This window comes from Condylura cristata, unplaced genomic scaffold (assembly GCF_000260355.1).
Source record: "Condylura cristata isolate star-nosed mole 26May11 unplaced genomic scaffold, ConCri1.0 scaffold00023, whole genome shotgun sequence".
Lineage (NCBI taxonomy): Eukaryota > Metazoa > Chordata > Mammalia > Eulipotyphla > Talpidae > Condylura > Condylura cristata.
Window position 1 is genome coordinate 24,817,468 of NW_004567124.1, and position 27,932 is coordinate 24,845,399.

Below are 27,932 nucleotides of genomic sequence, written 5' to 3' on the forward strand. Positions count from 1 at the left end.
AATCAAAGAGATGGGATCAGAGAGCTAATCCAGCAAACTGAGATACTGAAATCATTCTCCCAGTAATTAGGTGATTTTTTCTTCAATGGAAACTAAATAACTAAACTTTGGTAAAACTGGTTTACTTTATCTCATAGGACAAAACACATATTTCAGGGCTTATCACCTGTATAATCTAAATCTTGCCCAGTGACAACTGAAAAGTAGGGCATCAATACAGTAGTACCATATAATTTAAGTGATCAAAAAAAAAAGCCACACAGACAGCTGCTAATTTATGTTTCTAAGTCTGAATATATGAGCCATTCCTTACCATACTTTTGTGATCCAGCAAAGAAAGAACGTGTAAGGACAAAGGGTCTCTCCTTCCCTCTAGATCGTTGTATCAGTCCCTTTGCTGTAGCCATTTGCTATAAAATCAAAGATGAAAACTTTCAAAGGGATATTCAGATGTTTGCATTGTACAGATATCCCTCATAAGCTATTTAACATGTAAAAAGTAAATAATAGTTGGGAATGTGAAATAGAAAATAGTAACATACATCTATTAAATAATTGTTTCATGATGCAATGAAAACTAATCTAAACTCTCCTGTTAAAAGAACAGAAATAAATCATATAGTGTTGTAGACCAATGTTACCTCAAAAAAAAACCAAAAACCAGAAAAGTTTCTTTGGCTGAAACAGCAATGAAGTAATAGTAAATAAAAAGCTAGTAAGTAATAATAATAACAGTAAATAATAAGCTAGAGTTTATTTGAGTTTATTTGTCTAGAGCTTATACTTGCTAGACATTTTATAATATTTTTCATATGATCTACACAAAAACCTTGTTTCATTGGAAGAAGAAACAAAAAACAAATTCAGGGAGACTGTGATTCATATTGATATATGTAAGAAAATACTCTAAAGTAGTTTTCAGTGACAGTAAGAGGCTGTCAGAGAAGTAAATACTATTTGAAAATCATACTATATCTAGCCAGCTGCTCCAACTGGAAAAATACCAGTTGGTGTTAGATTCTGAAAATAATAAAGAGCCATGGTATAAAGAAGGGCGGTGACTGCCAGGACTTTGGGATGTGACTGGCAAATGGAAAGCAATTCTACCATCGTCTATTCAGAAAACTAAGTACTTGAGAAAGGATGTTTACATATCAAAAGTGTACTGAAAATGTATATATGTGCTCTTCCCTGATATGAGTGGAATAGTTTTATTTTCAGACATTTGTGAAATTTCAAAACATGTTTAATTTGTCTTTGCTTATGTATAAATACATTGCCTACTTTAGTAAAAGTTTAGATGTAACATCCAATAGCATTTACTAATGGCTCCTGTCAAGGAAGTTGTTTATATGTTATTATTAGTCTCATAATATTCAAATATTCATCAAGTTCATTATAAAAGGAAAAGATGCAAAGGGAGAAGTCTTCTATTTGTACAACCTGATAAGACTCATAGCAGTCATCAGAAAGGACACATGAAGAGAAATGAACAGTAGGGTATGACTATTACAAAGTAAATAATTTTTCTGTCTAAAATGTAGGGCACATGGGTCCTGCTGTCTCCTTTCTGGATGTCTCACCTGATAAAAACCGTAGATGTTGTGCAGTTCTCTGTGCTCCCAGTTGCCATGATGAATGGCATTCTTGTGCATGGTTAGCTCCGGCCCTCTAAAGACGGAGGGTTCATTCATGTCATTCCATATGTAGAGGATGTCAGTAGATCCCTGGTCATGACAATACTTCTACAGTGACAAAGTTAAGGTGATAGCTGCCCCATTCCTCTTTCCCGCTTCATTTATGTTTATTCTCTAGGTGCTGTCCTCTGCTCTACTGCTAGAATAAAAGCTCCACAGGGTAAGGAATTTTATCTATTATGTTTTATCTATTATTTATCAATCTTGACTGTCCTTAAGTACACTCTAAGACAGGGGTTGGCAAACTTTTTCTGGAATAGTCCAGACAATAAATACTTTCAACTTTGCAGGCTGTAAGTTCTGTTTCTCAGTAAATCAGTTAGTTATTGTAGTGTGAAAGCAGACATAGACAAGAGAGAAATAAATGAGCACGGCCATATTTACCATAAGGTTTGTTTATCTTTGCTCTTAAGTTGTTTTTTGTGTCATAATACATGATGATCAGAAACAAGATTTTAGTGAATAAAAGCTGGAGTTGGAGCAGCAGATGAGTTCAAACCTTAGGTCTACCACTTACTGCATAGGTAAATTTAGGTTTTTAAAAACTTGTCTGTGTGTCAATTTTCTGATTGTGGGATTATGTAATTATAGTTCAAACTTCTGAGGGGTTAACTAGAAGACCAAACAATGCACAAAAAGTGCTTAGCAAAGTGCTTGGGACACAGCAAATACTCAATTTATATTAGATGTATTTATATAATCATAATTGTCTGGAAACAGTGATCTAGATGTGGCCTCTTTAGGTTCTTTAGATGATTCTTTTACCTATAACATTATCTTAGTTTCAGGTATACAACACCATCATTCAACATTTACAGTTGTGGTTCTTATAAATTATTTTAAGAATTGATTTATTATTATACCTCACTTTTAGTGACATTTATAATTTTGTAAGCTATTTGTATATATATATATATACACACATATCATTTTATTATTTTAAAATAACAGTTACAGAATACTACTTTACATATATATAAATTTTATATATATATATATATAAATTTGGAAATGTAAGTTTCTATCTTAAAGTACATTGATATGTCACAGAGTCTTATATATGAGACCAAAATCACTACTTTTATGCATTTGGTAACATACACGGCGCCTTTCCTGGCACAACAAATGTCTGTAATATGGTTGCTCTCCTTGCCTTTTCATACAGTCATTACTTATCAAGAGCTATTTGATGAAGCAAAGTAGTTATAATCAATTACTTCCCCCCTTCTTTCATCCTTTGAAGTAACTAAGAGCAGTAGAAGAAACCAAACAAACCTGATAAACGGAGAAAGCAAAAAGACCAGAATACCACTCTCTGACCTTGGGGTTGGTGAAATCCAGGTAAGAAGAGAGACCTGTAGAAGCAGAATAGGTATCCTGTTAGGAACAGTGTTCCTGATGGTAAGATGTGTTGAAAAAGAAGAGTACCGGGTGTGAATGCTGGATAACAATGGGAACCTTATATCAGACATAAAAGCTGTGACAGAGGCGGGAAGCAAATGAGGGCAATACTGGACTCCAGCAATAATCAGTAGATTGTTCAATACCAGAGGCCCAGGGAAATGTCATTTAACAAAATGTTAACTGTTCAGCTAACAAATTGAACTTGCCCCTTACTAATGGCCTAAGATAGTCGAAGTAAATGGTGGAGGACAGAAAAGTGTTAATTCCAGGTCTGAGGGGCCTGAGGGGCATGGAACATATGGGATTTCTCCACAGCACATGGTCTGCATAGATTGTAACAGCACTAAAGAGTACTGTGACATGACAGAGTACTGATTTTTGTTCTTTTGTCCTTGAGAACTTTTCTGCAATACTTTAACCTAATAATTTCTGAAATGAAGAACCTGGAGTTGCCAGGGCAACTCATGTAAATCTGGGAGTCACAACTATGGGCTGATAGTCAAAGGGAGAGACTGCAGAGCCATTTTTGTTTTTCTCCTCCTCTCCAGTTCCCATTGACTGCCTTTGTGTTTTTATTTGGCTTGCTTATTATTCACTGATCAATGTATATAAAGTATACTGTACCAGGTATTATGAAAGATACGTAAGAAGGTAATACTATTTCTTTCTTAAAGGCTCTTAAAATGTAGCAAGAGGCACCTACAAGGTATAGAATGATGGGTGTGTGACCTCCATTAGTGGAGACCATAGAAGCGGAAATAAGTAGTGAATAAAGAGTTGTCTTACCAGGCCAGCAGACCCCTTCAAAGTCTCCCCCTTCTTGATTCCTCACAAAGAAGCCCTGTTCTTTGGCTTCAGTGTATATTGAGTAGTCAGGATCAATCTTGATGTGGGGGTCACAAATGACCACTAGCTATCAGGGCAGAAAAGGTTGAAGATCTCATTAGTTCATATGTGTCACCACAGTTCTGGGTTCAAATTTTACTCAGAAACAAATACTACTGGTATTGAGATATTTTAGACCCCAGTAAGACCTTGCAACTTTTTATGTGCTAATGGAATATAGATTGATATCAAAACCAGGTCAGCATTTTTTCATAATTATTGCTGTCCAATCGATATGTGTTATTTTTAAAGAAATATTTATTTGTGCACACAGAACTGGGTATAGGCCAGAGGTGCAGGGACAGTGAAAGGATTCACCAGAGACAGAGTGGGGAGCAAAACAGGCAGACTGATGAAGTACACTGCTGAGGGGAGCAGTGGGCGGGTCAGGAGAGGTCCTCTGGACCATTTGGGTCACCTCCCTGGCCGGTAATCAAACTCCAGTGAGGCAGCTGTGGATAGCTTGGTAGTGCTGTGCTTTAACTGGTTGCCCCACCAGGGAGGGCCCCCATGTGTATTCTTAAGGTAGCATTTATGAACTTCTCTCTGTCATGCTGGATGCTAGACATAAAGGAGTAAGCAGGCAGGGTCCTTGCTTCCTAGACAACTAAGGCTAAGGTAACACTGACAAATGCAGTCATTAAAAAAAATAAGAGACTGGCATTAAAAACAACACCCCTCCCCCCAACTCAATGGCGCAGGTGTGTTAAAGAAGGAAGTTTGAGAAAAGCTGTGACTGCAGGCCCATGGCGACAATGTCACTCTAGCACCTCTCCCCGCCTTCCTTGCACTCTCTCTGCCATCTACCCTAGGGCCCCCACCACTTTATTAGACTGGAACAGCCTTCTGCTCATCCTTCCTCATCTCTGTTTTAAAATCAATGCTGCATTCTAATTCATCATTGCTTAAACATTTATCTTTAAAATTTTAATTATGATAAATACATATAAAATTTACCATCTTCAGTGTTTTCAGGTACAGGTTAGTGGTGTTAATGCATTATTATTGTGCAACCAATTTCCAGAAATCTTTTCATCTTGCAAAACTGAAACTCCATATCCACAAAAGAACACCTCCTTAGTCCTTCCTGGCTTCAGACCCTGGCAACTGTCATTCTACTTTTATCTCTATTATTTTGACTAGGCATTACTAATTAGGTAAATCATACAGTATTTGTCTTTTTGTGACTGGCTTATTTCACTTAGCATAATGTTCCCAAGGTTCTTTTATGTGGGAGCATCTATCAGAACTTCCCCCCTTTTTTAAAGGCTGAATAATATTTCAGTGTATGTCTATATCACATTTTGTTTATACATTCATCTGTTTGTTTCTACCTCTGACTACTGTGAATGGTGTTGATATGAACACAGACTTACAAATATCTGTTTGAGTCCCTGCTTTCAATTTTTTTTTTTCAAAGATTTATTTATTTGTTCATACAGAACTGGGGTACAGGCCAAAGGCTCAGGGGCGGCGAGAGTCTTGACCAGAGACAGAGTAGGGAGCAGAACAGGGAGATCTACAAAGTACACTGCTGAGGGGAGCAGCGGGCAGGTCAGGAGAGGTCTGCCGTGCCATGTGGTCACCTCCGGGGCAGGTGGGAATCGAACTAATGCGGAAGTGGCTTTAGATTCTCAGTGCTGTGCTTTAACTCGCTGCACCACCAGGGAAGGCCTACTTTCAATTATTTTTTAAGATTTATTTATTTACATACAAGAACTGGGGTACAGGCCAGAGGTGCAGGGGTGAGAGGATTCACTAGAGAATAAGCAGAGTGGGGAGCAGAATAGGCAGATACTGAAACACACCGATGAGGGGAGCAGCAGGCGAGATGGGAGAGGTCTGCTCAGCCGTATGGGTCACCCCCCAAGCCAGAGATTGAACTCATGCTGCAGTGTCTCTGGACATCTTCAGAGTGCTGTGCTTTAACCCCTTGTGCCATCAGGGAGGCCTCTCTTTTATGTACAAACCCATAAGTGGGACTGTTGTGTCATAAGGTAATTTTTTTTGAGGAACCATCATAGTATTTCCAAAATGGCTGCACCATTTTGCTTTCTCACTGTCAGTGCTCAAGTACTTTAACTCATTATTATCTGATATTTTGAAGGTATCCATCCTGAAGAAGTGCTAACACATTCAGGTTTTGATTTAAATTTCCTAACGATTAGGGATGTTGAACTTGCTTATTTGTGTGTCTTTAAACAAATGTCTATCAAGCCCTCTGCCCAATTTTTAATCAGGTTGACTTTTTTGATGCTGAGTTGTAGACCCTGGATATTAACTCTATTCAGAAACGTTTATTGTCTCTAAATGCATACAAAGCAGCCAACAAGTTCAGATTCCCCAGCACTCAGTCTCGTATGCACCTTCTTTTCCTGTCTAGTCAGCCTCGCCATGTGCTGTTTTACAAATGCCACTGAGTGTTGTAGTCTTAGACTGTACTACTCTCTTCTCATTCTCCTCTCTCCATTAACTGGAGACACATCTTCAAGGTTCCTCTGAAAAGTACCTCTAAGCACTTAGTTTGCTGAGGCCAGCAGGCTGCAATGGTCTTGTTCTGTCCATACCCTGAACTTTCTTAGCCCAGGATGTGACCATCCCATGTTGCTCTGGATTTTACTTTGTTTTCCCCTCAACTATAAGACCCTGATGAGTTCAATTCCTCATACCCTTCAGCATTAGCACAAAATCTTGAACATATGAAGAACTCAATAAATAACTTCTTATAAGGACATAGGTTCTGGAGTTAGGCAGATCATGGTTCAGAATCTGTACTTTTCATGGTGAACTTCTTTTTTTTTTTTTTAAATTTATTTATTTATTCATACAGAACTGGGGTACAGGCCAGAGATGTGGAGGGTGATAGGATTCACCAGAGACAGCAGGGAGCAGAACAGTCAGATCCACGAAGTACACTGCTGAGGGGAGCAGCGGGCAGGTCAGGAGAGGTCTGCCACGCCATGTGGTCACCTCTGGGGCAGGCAGAAATCGAACTCATGCGGAAGTGGCTTTAGCTTCTTAGTGCTGTGCTTTAACCCGCTGCGCCACCAGGGAGGGCCACCATGGTGTGCTTCTGTGCAAAATATGAAACTATTCTAATCCTTCCTTTCTACATCTTAGAAACAGGGTAGCATCCAGTCAAGACTGCATGGAAGAATGTATTTTCCATACCACAGTAAGTGCTTTATAAATGGGAGTTGTGCATTTATGGGGAAATTGAGTAAACAGGATTAGCTCTGACCACCTTTATGAGAGGTCCAGGGATCAAAGCAGTGGGTTGAAAGGTGACTTTAAGTGCAGGGAGATGGACCACAAGAAGTCATCGCATGACTGATAGGGGGTTCCCCCCTTTTCTCACTCCTTTTTCTTATCATACTCTCTCTCTTCATTATAGCTAGTACACTACCACAACACCTACACATACCCTTCCCCATTTTCTAAATTAGTTCTTTTTTTGACCAGCTACACAGGAGGAGTTCATCAGGAAGCAGGCAGGAAAAACGATCTAATAAAGTATGGCTCTTTGACTGTGGTTTGACTGGTAGAGCTCCCTGGCGCTACCACTCCCCTTACCCTTCTGGCCCATGTCTAGGCATGCTGATAATGAACGCCTGCTACTCTTTCCTGTAGTCCCAGCAGGAAGTTCAAACCACGCAAGCACCAGCCCCCACGCAGGAATCCTTATCCCAGACCCACCTCTACCCACTATAGATAAAGTTGACCCAGTTACCTTTCCTGTCTCTCTGAAGTCATCAAACCAGCTTGGGAGAAAACCTCGTTAAGTAACTGGTTAGTCTTTTCATACCCTCTTAGTACTAGTGTGCCACTATTAATCTTGGCAGCCTGACCAAATTTTGCATGAGGGTAACCACAGCAGGAGGAACCCAGTATGCAGTTCCTTGCCCTCACAGGACCTCAGCAGCTAAGGCAGGGGAGGACAGCATGGCTCTGTTCACCACTGTTATTCTCTTCTCACAGTTACAACTGTATTTAACTATTTATTCTCTTCTCACAGTTACAACTATTTCCATGACCATTTTTTTTGTCGGCTGGTTCTCCTGCACTAGCGTGTTTTTAAGATTAAAGGATGCTTTGCAATGACAAGGTTCAGAAGAGTTTGCTTATTTTACCTTACGGTTTTTGCTCCTGAGAAGCTCTTGCATCCCTTTAGGGTTTGGGAATCTTTTCTTGTCCCAGGTGAAATACCTTTTACCCTCTGTGTGCTCTATATCTAGCCACATGACGTCGTAAGGAATGTCGTGGTCATCAAATCCTGCATCCACTGCTTTGACATCCTGCTCATCTTCATAGTTCCAGCGGCACTGATGGTACCCCAAGGAAAAAAGAGGGGGCATGGCCTGTGTGCCTGCAAGAGGAAAAACGACAACTGAGCTAGCTACCACCACAATGACGATTTATATGTGATAAACACTTCCTGGATGCCTACAGGACACTAAGCACTGAGCTTGGTATTTAGAATATCAAGAAGTTGACAATTTGGCTGATTAGGCAGGTATGTAAATAAACTGCCCTGTTCTGAGGTGCAACTGCGATCTTAAAGGTATCATCCTAGTGCTGTGGGAGGACCTTGCGTTAATGAATTCTACCTTTACTGAGGTGCTTAGGGTCTTGAAAGGCTTCTTGGAGGTGGTTACACTGTTTTGGACATTGAAGAATAAGCAAGAATAGACCGGACAGGGAAAATGGATAGAAAGGTACAGAGGCAGAGAAATTCATGATAGGATTAGGGGAAAATAAACATTCCAGGGTGATTATATTGTGAGAGAGATCAGAAGTTCTAACTGGAGAGAGTCCATTTGTAAAGGGCTGCAGGCCAGCCTATGAAGCCTACCTATACCAGAGGCCACCCAACATTGAATATGCCTCCAAAATTAGTCAGGGATCCACATAAAGAAATGGAATAAGAGGATTTCTGAGAAAATAGGGGCAATGCAAGAACCAACATAATCACCAAACCATTATCATTAGCATCTCCAAGGAGGGGAAAAGGACATTTGTACTCATAAGACTAGGATGGCAAATTTATCTTCAAAAACTAACAATGGAAATACCGTGTGTAGAAGGAACTAAGGTATAGGCCAGAGGTGTTGGTGGGGCAGGGGAGATGTGTGTGTGAAAGGATTTACCAGAGACAGAGTGGGGAGCAGAACAGGCGGACTGACTGAAATACATTTCTGAGGGGAGCAGCAGTCAAGATAGGAGAGGTCTGCTGTGCCATGTGGCTGGCTGGGGCTCTAAGTCAGGCCATCATGATACTGCCAAGACTTATTCTCCAGGCCACCAGGGGGCTCCCTGAGATCTTTTTTCAGAAGAAATGCTTTTAGTTCTTTTTTATTTTAGATTTATTTATTCATTCATACAGAACTGCGGTATAGGCCAGAGGTGCAGGGGCAGTGAGAGGATTCACCAGAGACAGAGGAGAGAGCAGAACAGGCAGATCTAGGAAGTATACTGCTGAGGGGAGCAGCAGGCAGGGAGAGGTCTGCCGTGCCATGTGGATCTCTTCCAGGGCAGGCGGGGATTGAACTCTTGCAGAAGTGGCTTTAGCTTCTTGGTGCTGTGCTTTAACCCACTGCACTACCAGGGAGAGCCCAGAAATGCTTTTAGTACTAAAGCTAGTGGTGAATTTTAATGAAGAATAGAACACAGGAATGTCTGATTGGCAAAACAGGCAGATGGCAAATATTAAGAGTTAATGCTTGGAGAGGAGTTATAGATTTGTATATTTACTCAAGCTGACTGGGATAAGGGGAGGGCAAAGAAATGCTTGCTTCTTACAAAGCTTGGATACATTGTTTATAAATTCTACATGATGTGCAACAAATAGCTTACAGTGAGGATATATGGGGTACAATAAACATGACAGAAACTAGTACTTCCACAAAGTACCTGTAAGGTATGAATACTGCTTGAAGACGTCAGAAGGTGTAGGTCCCGTCAGCAGGAAAACATCAATGATTCCACTCTCTGACATCCAGTGCACATCAGTTCTAGACCTCACCTTTTGTTTAGCAGCAGCTGGGCCCATCTGGGTCAGTGTGTACTAGAAAAGGAATGAAATGAAGGTATGAAAAATTTCCCTATAAACTACAACACCGACCCATATGTAAGTAAAAGCCTGATCCTATAGTAGATGCCATTGACACTCACTGATTTTGCCATAAGACTTAGGTGGCAGAGAAAGCCCAGAGTTATGAGTACACTTCAGTGGTTTTGTTCTGAAGGTGTGACATGCAGCCGTGCTCCATAGCTCACCTCTACTTCGGGCTCTGTCTTGATCTCCACTAATGTTTCTGAGGCATTCAGCCAGAAAATGCCCAGAGTCCTGCCCAGTTTGTGGGCCAGGAGATAAGGCACTGAGCCATAAATGCCCATTTTGTCATGTATTTTATATCCGTAGACATCCAGGTTATAAAGACGGTAAGCATCCCCATCACTGAAACACACAAATAAGGACTGTCATCAGTTCCCACAACTAAGTTAGTATGAATAGATGAACTCCATTCTTCCCTTGTGTTCTGCACCTCTTTCAAGGTTCACTTTTACCACCTTCCTACAAACCCCCTCTCAACATGGGTGGTTATGGTCCTTTGATTCCTGTGGCATCTCCTTATGGGATGATGGACACATGCATGATTTCCTATTTTAGATAGTTTTTGAATATCTTTTGTGAGGAGAAGACTGTTTCCTGTGAATCCTCCACAATAGAACATAAACATCGCTGTCAAATTTTGTACATTGCCTCTCTGGTTCTCAGACAAGGAGTAGTGTCCTACAACCTTCGCAGTTTTAGACGGGAAAAGATCAGTAATTGAACTGGGGTAAGGAGAGGGCTTTCAGGTTTGTACGAGAGAAACACAGTTTCAGATGCACTTGTCACAGTGCCCACCTGGGTTTGAACTTGGCAAACTTGCTCAAACCCTGGTTCTCTTTGACTTTGCTTTCCTCTTAGCCTGATACATTTGGCATTTGTCAGTAATTTTCGTTTTCCATCTTGCTGAGGAGACAAAAGGTGACACAAATGTCATTCTTTTTCCATTCTCTGATTCATTGTCCATTTTTATTAAAGCTTTTTTCTAGGTCAGTATATCATGACATAGTCTCTGAGAGTTCTACAGAAAGGCCTTGAGAGGTGAAAGCAAAACCACAGGGATGGCATGATACTCTTCTCCCTATTTCATCCACAGTAGCTCATATTTTCACATATGTATCTCTTTTTTTTTTTTAGGTTCAACATTAAAGTTTTTATAACTACCTTTTTTTTGGCCCAAGATAAAATAAAAATGAAAAACCACTGCTGTGGGTGATCATTCAAGGAAACTTCTTAAAGATCCACAAGCAACATCAAGGAGGAAAAGTCCTTTTCTAGTAGCTTACATGATGAGATCTACTGTAAGCAGGTACATACTCGCACTGGCTCAGCCATTTTCTTTTAAACCTTTCAATCCAGAATCAGACCCTTTAAGAATTCTGTTTTTACTTTACCCAGTATTTTTCAGTTGGTGTGATTCTGCATGTTGTGGGATCCCGTAGAGATGTTCAAATCCATGCAAGGAAAAATCCAAACCGATGGAGGTAGGACCTGTAGGGACAAGGACACTGACTGAATTTTGCTACTTAATGGGACAATCAATTAAGGAGATTCAGGTAACTATGACTGTAGCAAGATGACTAGACTAAGGGCTGAGAGGCCTGAGCTTGCCCTGATCAACCAGTAGATCATGTGTGTTGACTCCGTAAGAGGTTCTATTCAGGTAATATAAGGATAGAAACAAAAATAAACAAGGCAAAGTCCTGGTCAGTTACTATAGCTGTGTTTCTGTAGCTATGTGCTGAATGAAGCTTTCTAATATAAATTTTCATGAAATATATTGCATACATCTTTGCTTTTAAAAAGCAAAGGAGGGTCCCTTCCTGGTGGCGCAACAGGTTAAAGCTCAGCACTGTGAAGCGATCTGAGCCACTGCAGCATGAGTTCGATTCCCAGGTGGCCAGAGAGGTGATCCACATGGCACAGCAGACCTCTCCTGACCTGCCCACTGTTCCCCTCAGCAGTACATCTGCCTGTTCTGCTCCTCATTCTGTCTTGGGTGAATTCTCTCACTCCCTCCACCTCTGGCCTGTACCCCAGCTATTGTATGCATAAATAAATAAATATATTTTTTTAAAGGGGCCCTCCTTGGTGGTGCAGCAGGTTAAAGCACAGCACTATGAAGCTATTGCAGCTACTGCAATACAAGTTCAATCTCCAGCCAGGGAGGTGACCCACATGGCATGGCAGACCTCTTCTGACCTGCCCGCTGCTCCCCTCAGCAGTGTATTTCAGTACATCTGCCTGTTCTGCTCCTCACTCTGTCTCTGGTGAATCTTCTCTCTCTGCCTCTCTGGCCTGTACCCCAATTCTGTATGCATAAATAAATAAATCTTTGGGGGAAAAAAGAAAGCAAAGTAAACTGATCAGTTTTAATCTTTGCTAGATGAAAGACTGTGTGTCTTCTGCCAGATCGTTTATCCTTAATGTGTACAGGGACTGTAATGTCAAGGGCCCTAGGTGGACTCATGTTCTTCAAAATACCTGCTTCTCTGTGATTGTAGATATATACATTTCCTTTAACCAAAGACAAAGTCCTTTATTTAATGATTATTTTAGAGGCTAAAATTCACTCATTTAAAAGTATTTGACATCTTATTGAAAGGGGGGGTCTATACAGAAGGTAAGAAGGATTATGATATTATAGAAAGGAGAGTCTGAGGGATCCCCCACTTGTAAATTTTGAGCACATTTCAAATCCTTATCGTCCTTAACCTTATACGAAGTTTAAGGTTTAGATATAGAAGCCAGAACAGGGATTCTAAAGGAGTTGGGGAAGCTCTGTTATACTACAAGTTTGGGAGAAAGGAGGAAAGTGTTTTTTCAAATTGCATAAGCCTCCTATATCTGAAAGATAACCTCCTAAAGAGACATACTTCCTCCCAGACCCCGGCCCATCCTATCAGTAAACCTAGTGAGAAATGTCAAAGATGCGATGCCCATGAGATTTGAAAAAGGTTGAGAACCACTGGTTTGGAAATTTGGGGCTGATGGAACTTGGTGACATTATTTCAATTTCATAAAAATAGAATGTGGAATTTGCAGCTGTGTGATCGGCTAAATCTCCTGCAAGCAGTACCCAGGCTCTTCTACAAGACCACGAACTTTATGAGGTCTGCATTTCTCTGCACTTCCCACAAAAGGTATACAGCCACATTTTTCTGTTGCAAAGTATTATCCAAGAACAGGATACCCAAATCTGAAGTTTCATCAAATACAGTCCCAAAATTAACAATAATGTAAGAAAATAAATTAATTTTAAAAAGACCAAAGCAAATAACAACAACAAAATCTGAGATTTGGTTCACCTTACATAAGTTACTTGTTTAGGTACCACAGCTCAAGAGACATTTACATAATGCCATTTAGCTACTTTGGAACAATATGATTTTAACACTATGCAAGTTTTAATTTTACCATTAGCTTTGATATCCACAAATTTTCCAAATTTCTCTTCCCACAGGTCTAGAACCTCTTGATTTTCCTGTTGGAATGGAAAAAAAGAGCAAATAGAGTTTATTAATTGCAACAAATATGACCATAATAGCACATTTTATTTGAATTTAAAAAAAAAAAACTAGAGAGAAAACTAACCTTTTAAAAGGCCAGTTTATGGTATCAACAAATTAAAAAAAATCAAATCTGTTAAGAAAACAGATATCTTCTAACTAATGCTAATTTTCCCTCTGAACTAAGCTGATGAGAATATATTTTTTATTGTGGTAAAATATACATAAAATTTTACCATTCTTAAGTTCAGTGGCATTAATTCACCCTGCACAGCAATCATTATCTCTGTCTTTGGAATTTTACATGTTCCCAAACTAAACCTCGGTACCCATTAAACAGTAATAGTTCCCTAATGCTCCCTTCCTCCGAGATCTCCTGGCAACCACCATTCTACTTCTGTCTCTGAATTTGACTACTCTAGGTATCTTATTAAGTAGAATCATAAAGTATTTGATAGTATTTATCCTTTTGTGACAGACTTATTTCATTCAGTGTAATGTCTTCACTATATGAGAAACTGAGAGAATTTTGTTCAGTGATACAAATTGTCATCAATTTTATAGCATGTACTGGAATTTCCTTCCTTTATAAGGCTGGCTATAATTTATCATTCAGGTGACCATAGCAACTATCAAGGCTCTTGAAATTGCATGTGGTTTTGATGAAAAAAATTTTCTGGAGTGTTCATTTCTCACATTTTAGCTAAAAAATCTTTTTTTTTTTAAAGATTTATTTATTTGTACATACAGAACTGGGGTACAGGCCAGAGGCTCAGGGGTGGTGAGAGGCTTTACCAGAGACAGAGTGGGGAGCAGAAGAGGCAGATCGATGAAGTACACTGCTGAGGGGAGCAGCGGGCAGATCAGGAGAGGTCTGCCACGCCATGTGGTCTCCTCCGGGGCAGGCGGGAATCGAACTCATTTGGAAGTGGCTTTAGCTTCTCAATGCAGTGCTTTAACCCACTGCGCCACCAGGGAGGGCCTAAAAAATCTTTTTTCACTATTTTAAATAATCTATTGTTATTGAGGTGACACTATGGTTTAGAGGATCTCCCCCTTCAGGTGTAAAAAATTCTTAAAAATAGAATCAGACTCTATAGCAGAAATAGAAAAATGATTAGTTTTCCAGTTTTCCTTTGCTGTTAGGATAAAGTCTAAAAGGTTAAAATGAACTAGAAGGCTGTAAGCTCCTTACTAGAGGAGTTTGATTTGTTCAATGATCTGTCACCAAGATCGAGTCTAGGAGGTGCTCAACAGATATTTATTAAAAAAAAGAATTACAAGACTTCACAGAATTGCCCCTGCCTGTCTCACTAGTCTTGTTACATGCACTCTTTGCTTTGCTTTCCTCTCCCGAAGAGAATGTCTATAAAATTCTCAAGTGTGAACTTTGTGACCTCAGTGTCTTTGACAATGGAAAGATATTGGAATATTCTCTATGTGGAATATTCCTTACCCAGCTTTTTGACAGGCATCAGCTTCAGCTTTAGCATTTTTTGCTTTAGGAGAGCTTTCCAAACTCTCAACTTGGTCAAGTTCCTAGCTGTGTTCTCCCATAGAACCCTTTATAACACTCCTCATGCTATTAATTACTCAGTGTCTGTCTTTCCCAGAAGATTCTAAGTTTCATGGGAACAGGTTAGGATTTGTTTTATTCACAGATGATTCTCCTATCTTAGCATAATCAATTTGCCTGGGACAATTATCTAATTTTTGAAGGAGTGAATACATAAATGAACAAATGAATGAAAGACTCAATGGGATGATAAGCAAGAGACAGGTAAGCTGACTTACATGTAGTAGAGCATGTAACAATTACTCATCAATAGAAGGGAGGAAAAGAGACAACTGTTTGTCACATAAAGATGATGATGATGGAAAAGATTAAAAAGAGAAAAGTTGCTCAATCTGGATTACCTGACAGGTGTCAGTAGATGCATCCTCATTTTCTTTGGTAGCTCTGTTATAACATAAATAGAATTGTTTTACTCATAGCATGACTGACAGAATTTTGTTCAATGATACAGATTTTCATTTGCAACTTTTGAGACACATAAATTGTATTTAACTTACTAAAAATAATATCATTATAAAAATAAAAGTTTATAAAACTGAACATTAATCCAGTAGTTTGATTTCTTACAAAAATGAAAATATATTTGAATTTTCTTAACACTTAAAAAATACCTTTATCACTTCTTTTATTAGAAATGTAACACATGCTCATAATACTTAAAACAAGTAAACAAGGTAGAACACCTCTCTTCATTATTACTGTAGTACACAGCAACAAATATACTATCTTTCAGAATGACTGTGGCAACTTACTCTTTTATCCACATGTGTTTTTGAGTGCTCATTTCTCCCCATTCTTAACAGTATTGGACTTTTATCAATCTTTTGAATCTTTGTCAATCTAATTTTTAAAAAAGATGATGGATTTCAATTTGTATTTCTGTGATCATTAGTGAGGTAGACTGCCTTTTTATACATTAAATGGCATTTTTATTTCTCCTGTGAATTGTCTATTCAGATTCACTACGCGTTAGCATTTGGAAGACAGAAAATGTTTGTACAGAATTTAAAGAATCATACTAAAATGAATAACTATGAATCCATTAGAAGCATAAGCTGCAGAAAAATCTTGTTCCTTGGGAGTTTCTGTGTACACTCTTCAAATGGATCTGTCTCCTTCCACACTCTTCAGAGGTAGTGCTTTACTAAATTTGGGTGAAATCAATCCCTTATTTTTTAAAAAATATTATTCTCACATATGTAAGCAACACCAAATATCTATTATTCGGCTTAGCCTTAAAAAATCTTTTATACAAATGGAGATACACTACATATATTTTTTTGTGATTTTTTTCACTCATTAAAATTTTTGAGATCATGATGTTAATATGCAGTTTGCTTTTCCTTTTCCTATTGAGGCAAGCTCTTATATATGTTAATTTTTGGCTTTTGTATACATGAAAATTTTTCATCAGTATGTTGCTTTTTAATTTAAAAAGTATCAATACTTTATTAGCGCAGTTTTAGGTTAACAGCAAAATTGAGCAGAAAGTACCAAGAGTTCCCACACATTTATTGTTCCCACACATCCACAATCTCCCATTAAAAACACCCACATTAGAGTGGTACATTATCAACTAAAGTCCATAGTTTACATTTGGGTTCACTCTTGATGTTATGTTTTCCATGGACTTTGACAAATGTATAATATCATATATCTATCATTGTGGTATCAAGTAGAATATTTTCATTGACCTAAAAATCTTCTGTTCTCTGCCTACTTGTTGCTCTTGCTCTCTTATTCCCTGAAACTGCTAATCTTTTCACTATCTTCATAGTTTTGTCCTTTCCAGAATGTCATATAGTTGGAATCACATAGACTGTACTCACTTGGTAAAAACATTTAAGGATCCTCCATGTCTTTTCAAGGCCTGTTTAGCTCACTTTCTTGTATGGTCAATTAACAGTCCATTGTCTAGTGTGTCCCAGTTTATCTACTGAAGAATTTCTTGGTTGTTTCCAAGTTTTGGCAATTAAGAATGAAGTTGCTATAAAACTCTATGTGCAGATTTTTGTGTGGACATAAGATTTTTATTTTAGTTTTCAATTTATTTGTGTTCCTTTTCTATTGAAGTACTATTGCACTGTGTAATTTCAGGTATACTTACTGAAAATATGTGCATATATTATATGAAGTAACCACTAAAACTCCAGTTCTATCTTTCATCATACAATTGACCTCCTAGTCTTGATGATTTATGCCCCCTTTCTTTTCTCCTTTCCTTCTGGTAACCACTAATTGGTCTTATAGTTCAAAAGGTTTGTCTGACTTAGTTCATCTAAGTTTGGTTTGTTTTGTTTTCTCTGTATACTATATATAAATGAAGTTATACGGTGTTTGTTTTTCTCTGTGTGGCTCAATTCACTAGTATGATATCCTGTAGATCCATTCGTGTTGGCAGGATTTCCTCTTTTTAATAACTGAATAATATTCTAATATTCCAGTGCCTTCTTTATCTACTTGTTAGATAGGGGCTATTCTAGGTCTTGGTTATTCTGTTCTGCAATGTACATATCTCTTTGAATTAGTGTTCTTTATTCTTTTTTTTTTTTTAAAGATTTATTTATTTGTGCATACAGAACTGGGGTACAGGCCAGAGGCTCAGGGGCAGCGAGAGGCTTCGCCAGAGACAGAGTGGGGAGCAGAACAGACAGATCGACGAAGTACACTGCTGAGGGGAGCAGCTGGCGGTGCCACGCCATGTGGTCACCTCTGGGGGAGGTGGGAATCAAACTCATGTAGAAACGGCTTCTCAGTGCTGTGCTTTAACCCGCTATGCCACCAGGGAGGGCCTCAGATGTGTATTTTTCAAATATTTTTCTGGCTTATCTTCTAATTCTATTGACATTGTTTTTCAAAGATTAACAGTTGTTAATTTCAGTGAAGTCCAGCTTATCAGCTATTTCTTTCAAAGATTTTGACTTTGGTGTTATATATGAAAAATCATTGCCATATTCTAAGTAATCTGAGTTTTCTCCTTTCCTAGGAGTTTTAAGTTTTGCATTTTATATGTAGGCCTATGATCCATTTTGAATTAATTTTGGGGAAGGGTAGAAGGTCTGTGTCTAGATTATGTTTTTGCATATGAATGTCCAATTTTTCCAGAGTCACTTATTGAAATGACTATCTGCTCTATTATCGTGGCTTCACTGTTGTCAAAGATCTGTTTACTACAATTATATGGATCTATTAGTGGGGGTCTTCATTTGTTCCATTGATCGATTTGTCTTTTTATTTACAAATACCTGTTTTGAGGGCTTGTTTTTAAATCTAGAGTAATTCATGTTATGTAAGGGGTTAAAGTGAAATTATGAAGACATGTTTTTCACATTAACATTTATCAATATTAACAGGAAGTATCAAGGGTGCTACATTTGCAAAAGTTAGAGAATTGCTCTAGTCAGAAAGCCTGCATTCACCTAAACAAGTGCAAAAGTGAAATTTCTTAGGACAGTATTCCATCAAATAAGGCAAAAAGGCAAATCAATTTTCTATGGTGATATATTATCTAGTAACTATATATGTGATCAATATAATACCTATATTATTGATTTATAATTATTCACAATTTTTTCTTAAGTTCTTTACAAGGAATGTGCTAAAGTACCTTTGCAGGTGCTCAAAGTACAGTTGGCCCAGGGAGTTTATGCTCATCACAACCTCTTCTTTAGACACCAAGTCTACCTTGAATGGGTTTGCTGAGATATGTAACTTCAAATCTCCTTTTCCATCTGCCAATACCAGGCTGCCTATATCCTCTGTGTGTTCAATCAACCTAGAAAACAAAGCAGGAAAAGACAAATAAGTTGCTCCAGGGTTATGGCTCTATGGAGTCTCAATTTAAAGTAATTAATTAGTAAGTCAATATTCATGTGATATAGCACAGATACAGCGGTAGAGAATACTCATGGAAGGTATGGGATTTGGCATCAGAGAGACTGGCTTAAGCATAACTCTACCATGCACTAAGAATATAACTTTATACATGTTAATCATTTTCAGTTTCCTAACCTGTAAAGTGAAAATAATAAAAGTAAGAGCAAATGGAGCTTTTTGAGAATCACATGAGATCACACACATAAAGCACTTACCATAGAGCCTGGCACATAACAAGCACTCAGTAAGTGTTAACTATCATCCTCATTACCTTGGTCTGGACAGTGTAGTAACACATTGGTGCACAGACTCTAAATGCCTTTTTTCCCCCCACTCATTCCAACACAATTAGAACCACTCCTAGCTATTCAAGTAGGCATATCAAATATATATTCTCTGGTACTTGAACCCATGTCAGTAAATCTAGCATAACCCAAAAATATGTCCCTTTCGTCTGGTCTAGGAATTTCTCAAACATTTCTACACACATTTCCCAGGTTTTTTCTAATGTGCAAGCTTTTAATTCTTTAGATTGAGGGCCTTTCTAAGGTTTGATGTAATTAGTTCTCTGGGTATATTGGGCTATGACTCTGATAGAGGGCCTGGGGGCAGTGAAGGGTGAAAAGAATGAAGCACAGGCAATATTGGGATCCCCTTACAGGCATATCAAAAGTAGTTTTCAAGCAAGGTAAGATCAGCTCTGGCAGACAGAGCAGAGGTTCTGTTTGTCGGAATGGGATGTTCTGTAGAATTTTGAGGTTTTGGATACTTACAGTTAACCAAATCTTTCCAAATGTTATTATTAAATTTTGAGACAACATACATTTTCCCAGTTAATACCCTAAATTCACAGATCTGATGAAGTTGTAGTTTCAACTTATAGTCTAATTCCTCACTCTATTATAGTATCAAACTCTGATTTTCTGCTATAAAGAATTCTATAACTACCAGAGACAGAAAAGACTTTTAGGGTTGTCATATCCACTGACAGTGTCTTGAGCTAAGGAGTTAAAGCGCTGCTTTGCTATTTTTTGTTTAAGTTACTCAGTGAGGTTAGTAAACAGCCACCTCAGGGCCCTCCCTGGTGGTACAGCGGGTTAAAGCATTGCACTAAGAGGCTTAGGCCACTACCGCATGAGTTAGAGAGGCTTAGGCCACTACCACATGAGTTCGATCCCCGCCTACCCTGGAGGAGATCCACATGGCGTGGCAGACCTCTCCTGACCCGCCTGCTGCTCCCCTCAGCAGTGTACTTTGTTGATCTGCCTGTTCTGCTCCCCACTCTGTTCCTAGTGACTCTCTCACCCTCCGCATCTCTGGCCTGTACCCCAGTTCTGTATAAATAAATAAATCTTTAAAAAAAAAATAAACAGCCACCTCAGAGTTTTGAATTCTATGTGATAATAATGCTATGCTATAGCCCTACTACTTGATCTGCCAGAGCCATGCTTTCAATAGACATTTTATTAAGTTGGCCACAGGCAGCTAATTTAAGTAACTTTGCCTCTCATTGCCATGGTTTTTTACTAGGTGTATTACTTTGCTAGTGTCCTCATATGATTATCCTCCTGTTTGTGTGATCTGTATCCTAGCCTCCTCTTTCAATAAAAGATTTATTGGATTAGGGCTTTCCCAGATGACTCCATTTTAATTTAGTTACCTCTCGATGGCCCAATTTTTGCAGATAGTCACATTGAGATACAAGGGGCTAGAGCTTCATCATATAAAAGGGTTGGGGGGCACACTTCATCATAGCACTGACATTTCATCTTCTAATGATAACTGAATTCTCACTGTCTTTGAATCTAATGAGACCCAGATAACTAGGTCTCATATTCTAATATTACCATTATTCAGGTCCTGTTGCTTAAATTCACTCTGGTGCCAATAAGTACATTAAACAGAACTCATCTGCAGATAACAGAAACTACTCTCATTACTTTAAGCAGAAAGTTCACAGTTTAATATGAGGGATTAGGAGCAGGTTCCTAGCTGTGTGTTCAATAATGGCTCCCTAGAGCATGCTACATAACTGTATGGCCAACAGAATTTCTCTCTCTGCTAAGAATCAGGAAGTGGGACACTTGGAAGACACTGTCATAGCTGCAGGGCTCCAGGATCATGCCACCTTACTTCTATTGGGAGACCAGGAAACCACCTCTCTAACTAGTGGAGCTCTAGAGCTGTTCTACACCTGTCAGATTCATTCTGGTAAAATGGGGGACTCAATTCTGAAATTGAGATTCTCACAAGTGCACCTTGGATTCGTGAAACCTGAATTACACCAGAACCTAGCTGCATGGGAGTCTGGGAAATGGAGAAATGTAGTATTAATCATTCTAGTTAACTCTTAATAGTTGAAGGCCTTTAGAAAGAGGTTGAAACAGAAGCAGAACGAATATGCTATCTTCATGACATCTAGCTTATATCACCCTAACCCTGAGAGATGACAAAGATAGTACAGGGAAGAAAACCCAACTATAGGCTATTTTACAGATGTAAAAATTTTAAAGCTTCAGCTAGCAAAATGAATTCTCCAGGACAGTAAAAAGTAATGTACCCTGACCAAGTGTTTTTATATATGTTGCATTTATATATATTGTACCATTTGCCCAAACTGCTGATGCCTTCAAAGAAGTCTGCTTTGGGTATATAATAGCAGCTTAATGAATAGATGTATTTCAAATTTATGACTGTTCTACCATAATGTAGCTTAATTAATTTCTTCTTACAATCTATTGATCACTTGTTATATAATTTCACTGGGGAGATAATCTACATCAAGATGTGGTAATGATGTTGTTAACCTTAAAACATATGGCATAATCTTAATCTATTTAAGTGAAATAAAAATGCACAAAATAACAAATCAACAGGTAGAACCAAATAGAAATGTTACTGAAAAGCATGGTGCGGTTAGATGAAGGTTTTTCAGGGGTATGGAAAAAGCTTTAATCCCGCAATTTTTTTTCCCATTAGACACTGATTATTAATTTACTAACTTCTAAGTCAAACTACATGTTGGACTTCTGAGACTGCTCTAATTAAAAGTGGGTCAATCTATTGTACAAATAACCAGAAGTATGGGAGTTTGGCTTAGTATATGAGATCTCTGGAGTCCTGTTGCTAATCTCAGTGAGTAAATTAAATAGCTCCCTTAGTTGTTCTCAACACCTGATTGATAAACTGTTTTCTTTGTGAGAAGGAGAACAGATCAAAAAGCTGCCTCTCCCACTAATAAGTGCTGATGAGTTAAATGGTAGATGAAGACAAAACAGACAAAACAGGATTCAAATGGATCAACTTATCCCCAAATAGCTGAAAAATAACTCTGCCAATGACTTTAACTCTGAAGAGACAGGATGTGAGAAAGAGGTTCCTAACAAAATCTACCATAGAAGAACTGCTAAAAGGATAAATTGAGGGGATTACCAAGATATCTTGTTTCTTGGCTTACCTTACAGTGCGTGGCTTGCTTGTAAGGACATCTGGAACTTCATACCTAGGTTTTAGGGGAGTCTCTTCATTGATTTTAAGCCTGAAGATATTTCCCTCTATACCATAAACTTCAGCAAGGAGAGGAACCTGAGAACAGACATGTGAGATTAGCTTCAAAACATTACCCCAGTGATGTTTTACCCAGTCAAATTACAATAACTAGAAACTATTGGTTTACATTGTTATAGGCATGTGAATTAGAGAACAATGGTAAATCACAAGGAAAAAACTGCCCAATCTACATATATACTTCTTTGGCTATTCCTCGGTTAGAGACCAGAAATATCTCCTATGTGTTGTATGACCAGGTAAACATATAATTGTCAGACCAGGACCTTTAAAGCATGAAACAAGTTTCTAACAAAATGATAGGTGTAAACTGAGGTTGCCCTTGGAAAATCGACACATGACCACTGAACCTGTGACTAACTACAACTATCTTAGGAATAAGAGTTTGGGTGTTAAAGTTATGGTAAGTTGATTAAGCTGAATGGAGAATGAAAGCTTACAAGCCACAGGATAGAAAAGACAGTGAAATGGTGCTTACTGGAGTTATCCAGTATAGATGAATCAGGCTTGCTGCTCTAAAGTCAAGGCACTTGACTAATTAGAACTTTGCTAATTAGAACTTTGCGGCCTTTCTCTAAAGACTGGGGGATTTAGGTAAAATTCTTCCACCAATTGGGCAAAGAAGCAGCATAGAACTAGAAAGAGAATATAGTATTTGAAAAGCACCACTAACCACCACTAACCCCAAGAGTAGAAATGCCTAGAGTTTGGTTACAAAGATATCAAGATCAGAGAGATATTTTAAGATAGTGGTTTTCAACTGGTATGCCATATCCATACTGGTTGATTGCAAATCCTTTATTAAATCCTTCATTAAGCCAAGTTCGGCAACAATGGGGACATGTATTGTGACAATAGCATCTTTTAGATGGTGTGACATAGAGCGAACAGGTGCAATGCGGTATGAGTAAGAGCTAGGAAGCAGAGTTAAATATTGGAACTTTGTATATTGGGAATATATAGGAAAGTAGTTGGGACACTTCACTGATGTGACACTGAAGAGTAACCAGATAAATGTTGCTGTGGCTATGGCACTGTTTACAGATATTCTTATAACGGGATTATGACATAGTATGGCACACTAGATTACAAATATACTCTATTTTTTCCAGCTTTCTTGAGATATAACTAGCATATAACACTAAGGTGTATAGTGTGATTTGATATACTATAATTGCAAGATAATTGCCACCATAACTAACACCTGCATTGCGTCACATAATTATCATTTCCTTTTTGTGGTAAGGACACTTCAGATATATTCTCTTAGCAGTTGTCAAGTATATGCTTAAGTATATTAGCTATAACATCATTCTGTATATTATGCCTCCGGAATGTATTCACCTTATAGTTGGGAAGTTTGTACTCTGACTATCATCTCTTTGCCCCCAACCCTTAGTCATACTGTAATTATTGCTTAATAGTTTAATATTCTTTTGTGTCAGTTACATTGTGTGCCATCAGAAGTCTAAGATTTGAAAATGTGTACAAATACACATGGAGTTGAAATTCTATTAGATTATGTATTCCCTCCCAATTAGATATATATTTCCATTGCTCTCTCAGATTAACTAACATTTGGCATCTAACATTGTGATGTGCTGCTTGCTTTGAAAGGATGAGTAAACCATTAGGGAGATTGTAATTTAGAGGGGACAAAACACATATATAGTAAACATAAAACATTTTATAATGTGCTAAGATGGAAAGGAGAAGGCTGTGGGGGAAGAAGGAAGATGAATATTAATGACTATAGGGAGAAGGGCTCTTGGAAGTCTTTCTGGAAGAGGGACTTTGGCAGGGCTTTATGCATTAGTAGGACATTGACGAGGCAAAAATAGGTAAGAAACTCTTACAGAGCGGGCACATAGGTTGTATGCCTAATATAATGAACATACTACATCTAGTTTCTCCCATTTATAGTAAAATAGATTATTCTTAAACCAAAGACTGATCTATATGTTCTCTTTTTGAGGGGGTAGCCCAGGAATGATAATGATTATATGAGAGCAGGTAGAAAACCTAATTTTATGATGACTTCATGCAACCACACAGACAAAGCAGTCAAAGAACCATATTGTTTCCATTTTAACTTAAGCAAGCAATTTTGTCCATTAGGCCTCTTATTATATCCAGCTTAGCTTTTGTGTACCATCACATAATTTCCTTAGTCTTTAGTATGCACTTGTTCTTATGAACTGGCCCAGGCTATTTTTGTTGGCTTAAAAAAATTTAACAGCAGCAGACTCACAGAAGTCCAAAAAGTAAATAAAGCTCTGAGCCTCTAACTTTGAGCCCCCTTCCTTCTTGCATGAGCTTTGACACATTGCCATAGTAACCCCCGGCTTTGTGGCTGATGGTTTGAACCACTTCCCCGCACTGCTGCTTAACTACAGTTATTGCCCAATTTTCCCACCAAAACCATGCTCTTTTAAAAGTCTAGACATGAGTGTTATATTCTTCTATATGAAACATCAAGCGTTTCCAGATATTTCTGTTCTCTAGGGATCTATTTGGAGATTAAAAAAATAATATACAAATAAATTACTAAATCTCCTCTTCCTATTGATGATTGGAAATGACAATGGAAGTTAGAATGCTGCAAACTATGACTTTTTGTATTAGTACTTAGATAATAGCAATTACACTCAAACTGATGCAATTTGGATTTATGTAAAATAAGTCAAAGGAAACATATACCTAAACATTTTAAATGAGGTGAGACAGCATGGATTTAACTCCCTTAGAAGTGCTTAAGATCTGTAAATGTCTGCCTGCAAAGAGGCACTAAGTCCTCAGGGAAGGAAGACATTTTGGAGGTTCCTTTTAATACAAGTTTCCACTTGTTATTTCATAACCCTGCATTCAAAGTTTCACCTTCTATGTCTGTGAAGTATTAGTTCCCTTTTCCTATCTTATATGCCCCATACAAAGTAAAAACAAAACCTGCTTTTTGATATCTGTGTCTAGTTTTATTGAACTCACAGAGAAAATATGACAGCTTGTTAAAATCATGGTAGTAGAAACTACCTTGTCTATGTATTTCAGCAGTGGATTGATGGCAATTATATTAAAGTTTTATTCACCCGGAACTGGGAATCAGAATTAAGACACATTTAAATAGCTGAGGAAACTAAAGAGAGAAATTATGATTCCATCGTCTTCTTGATGGGTAGATCTTGTTTTTACTCTGGCTCCAGGTCCCTCCACATACTCTTAAGAAACCATTAACCTTGAAGGCTTAGAAGAATGTGCATGCAACGATCTCTTCTAGCTGTTGATCAAGCCTTCCCAGGATTCAGAGTGGAGAGTTCATTAAATTTCTTTAGGCCCTTCCACAGTTGCAGCCAGTGGGTTTACTGCAAACACTGACTCTCTACAGAGAGCACAGGCAAGTTCACAATGGGCATTAGCCTGTTCTCCAACAGCAACTAGCCTGTCCAGGTGTTCCCAAATTAGCTGCGTGTTTCTGGCTGTTTCTGCAGAATTTGTAATGGCTAGCAAGTGGTATCTGTGCCTCATCTGCTGAGTTGGTGGCTGGTTGGTCAGTCTCATTTTCAGCAGGCTTCGATGAAGAAGCAAGGTGTTAATTCATGGAGGTGCTCAGAGATAGTCCTGCATTCCTGGAGAAGCTGTTAGAAGTGAAGTCTCTCCTGAAAACTTGCAAACAGGCTGAAAAAAATTAAACATGTTGCCAAATGTTATGTTCTCATCCAGTGTTATGAGAACACATCAAAATTAGTTACATGAAGCAGGTCAAAGATAGAGGTAGGCCTGAGAGAAATGCTTTTTGGTTAGACTCAGTGAGAGCATACATTTACCTGCTCTGATTAGAGCTCTGCTTCCCAATCTAAGTCAAATTCTCACCAAAGGTAGAAAATTAGTAATAAGAGGAAAAAATAGTCCTAAAAAAGCAGTCAACACTTTGCTGGTAACTCCTTTCATTTTAATACCCTTCAGAAAGCTGCTTTAGCATATATCTACCAGATCATTGAGGAATAGGCAAGATTATAGACTAGGGCTCATGTTGAAAACTTAGGGACTTGAGTCATCTTTTCTTCAAAATGTAGATGTCATAAAGTGGAGACCACTCACAGAACAACACTTAAGCTTGTTTTGTAACACTGCTCTGTCTCAGGGATACCATGTTTGCTGTAGACTGAACTATGTCCTCTTAGATTCCTATTTTGAAGCCCTGATCTTCTGTATGATCGTATTTGGAGAAAGGGCCTCTGGGAGGTGATTAGGTTTAAATGAGATCATGATGGTGGGGTCATGTTGAAATTAGTTCCCTTGTAAGAAAAGATTTGGGAGTTAGCTTAACCATGTGAAGATATAGTGGCAACCTACCAGCTATGAAGAGGGTCCTTACTAGACAGTGACTATGCCATCCCCTTGACCTTGGACTTTTCAGGTGCCAGAACTGTAAGAAGTAAATGTTTGTTGTTTAAGCCACCCAGTCTATAGTATCTTGTTAGAGCGGACTGAGTTAAAGTAATAATGAATGAAGCTCTTTTTTATGGTTGCTTATTAAGGGGCTGATTGGTAGTTGGTAAGGGTGAACAGATTTTGACAACAAAACTGTTGCTTTAACAATATACAGATTTAATGCATCCCAATAAAAGTCTCAATGACATTCTTCAAATAAATAGAAAAAGTATTGATGAGATTTATATGGAACAACAAAAGACCTCAAATTGCCAAAACTCTCATGACTTAAGAAGAAAGAGAATAGAGGCATTACAATCCCAAACTTAAAGCGATACTACAAAGCCACAATAATCAAAACTGCATGGTACTGGAACAAGAACAGACATACAGACCAGTGGATTTGGATAGAAAACCCAGATATAAACCCACAGGTTAATGACAGCTAATCTTTGACAAAGGAGCAAAGAAGGATACAATGGAACAAGAAAGTTTGTTCTGCAAATGGTGCTGGGAAAAGTGGGAAGCTACATGCAAAAAAATGACACTAGATCACTACCTCGCACCATACACAAAAATCAACTTGAAGTGGATTAAAGACCTAGACATAAGAACGGAAACCATAAAATAGCTGAAAGCAAAGATGGGTGAAACACTACATGCATACACTTCAGTAACATCTTTGAATATACAACACCCAATGTAATGATAGTGGAGGTAAGGATAAATAGATGGGACTACATCAAGTTAAAGAGCTTCTGTACAGCAAAAGAGACATTACAAAAAAAACAGACATCCCATTGATTTGGCAAAAAATTTTCTTGCATAAAACTAGCGATAAAGGGTTGATCACAAAGATATATATAGAACTGATGAAA

General features: G+C 38.3%; 1 protein-coding gene across 2 annotated transcripts in view; it reads right to left on the bottom strand.

Moving 5' to 3' along the window:
- GANC (glucosidase, alpha; neutral C) overlaps window positions 1–27,932 on the bottom strand; it is a 52,117-nt gene that overhangs the window by 18,005 nt on the left and 6,180 nt on the right. For both annotated transcript variants that reach the window (XR_001145718.1, XM_004687554.2), the window contains exons 4-15: window positions 22,517–22,644; window positions 18,791–18,958; window positions 15,525–15,567; window positions 13,516–13,582; window positions 11,493–11,589; window positions 10,263–10,443; window positions 9,897–10,050; window positions 8,117–8,352; window positions 3,888–4,014; window positions 2,973–3,052; window positions 1,584–1,727; window positions 314–410 (exon numbers count right to left, since the gene is read on the bottom strand). Coding sequence is in view for 1 of the 2 variants with exons in the window: in XM_004687554.2 (XP_004687611.1) it covers window positions 314–410; window positions 1,584–1,727; window positions 2,973–3,052; window positions 3,888–4,014; window positions 8,117–8,352; window positions 9,897–10,050; window positions 10,263–10,443; window positions 11,493–11,589; window positions 13,516–13,582; window positions 15,525–15,567; window positions 18,791–18,958; window positions 22,517–22,644 (1,522 nt within the window). In the remaining variant the exon portion in view is untranslated. The remainder of the gene's footprint in view (window positions 1–313; window positions 411–1,583; window positions 1,728–2,972; window positions 3,053–3,887; window positions 4,015–8,116; window positions 8,353–9,896; window positions 10,051–10,262; window positions 10,444–11,492; window positions 11,590–13,515; window positions 13,583–15,524; window positions 15,568–18,790; window positions 18,959–22,516; window positions 22,645–27,932) is intronic.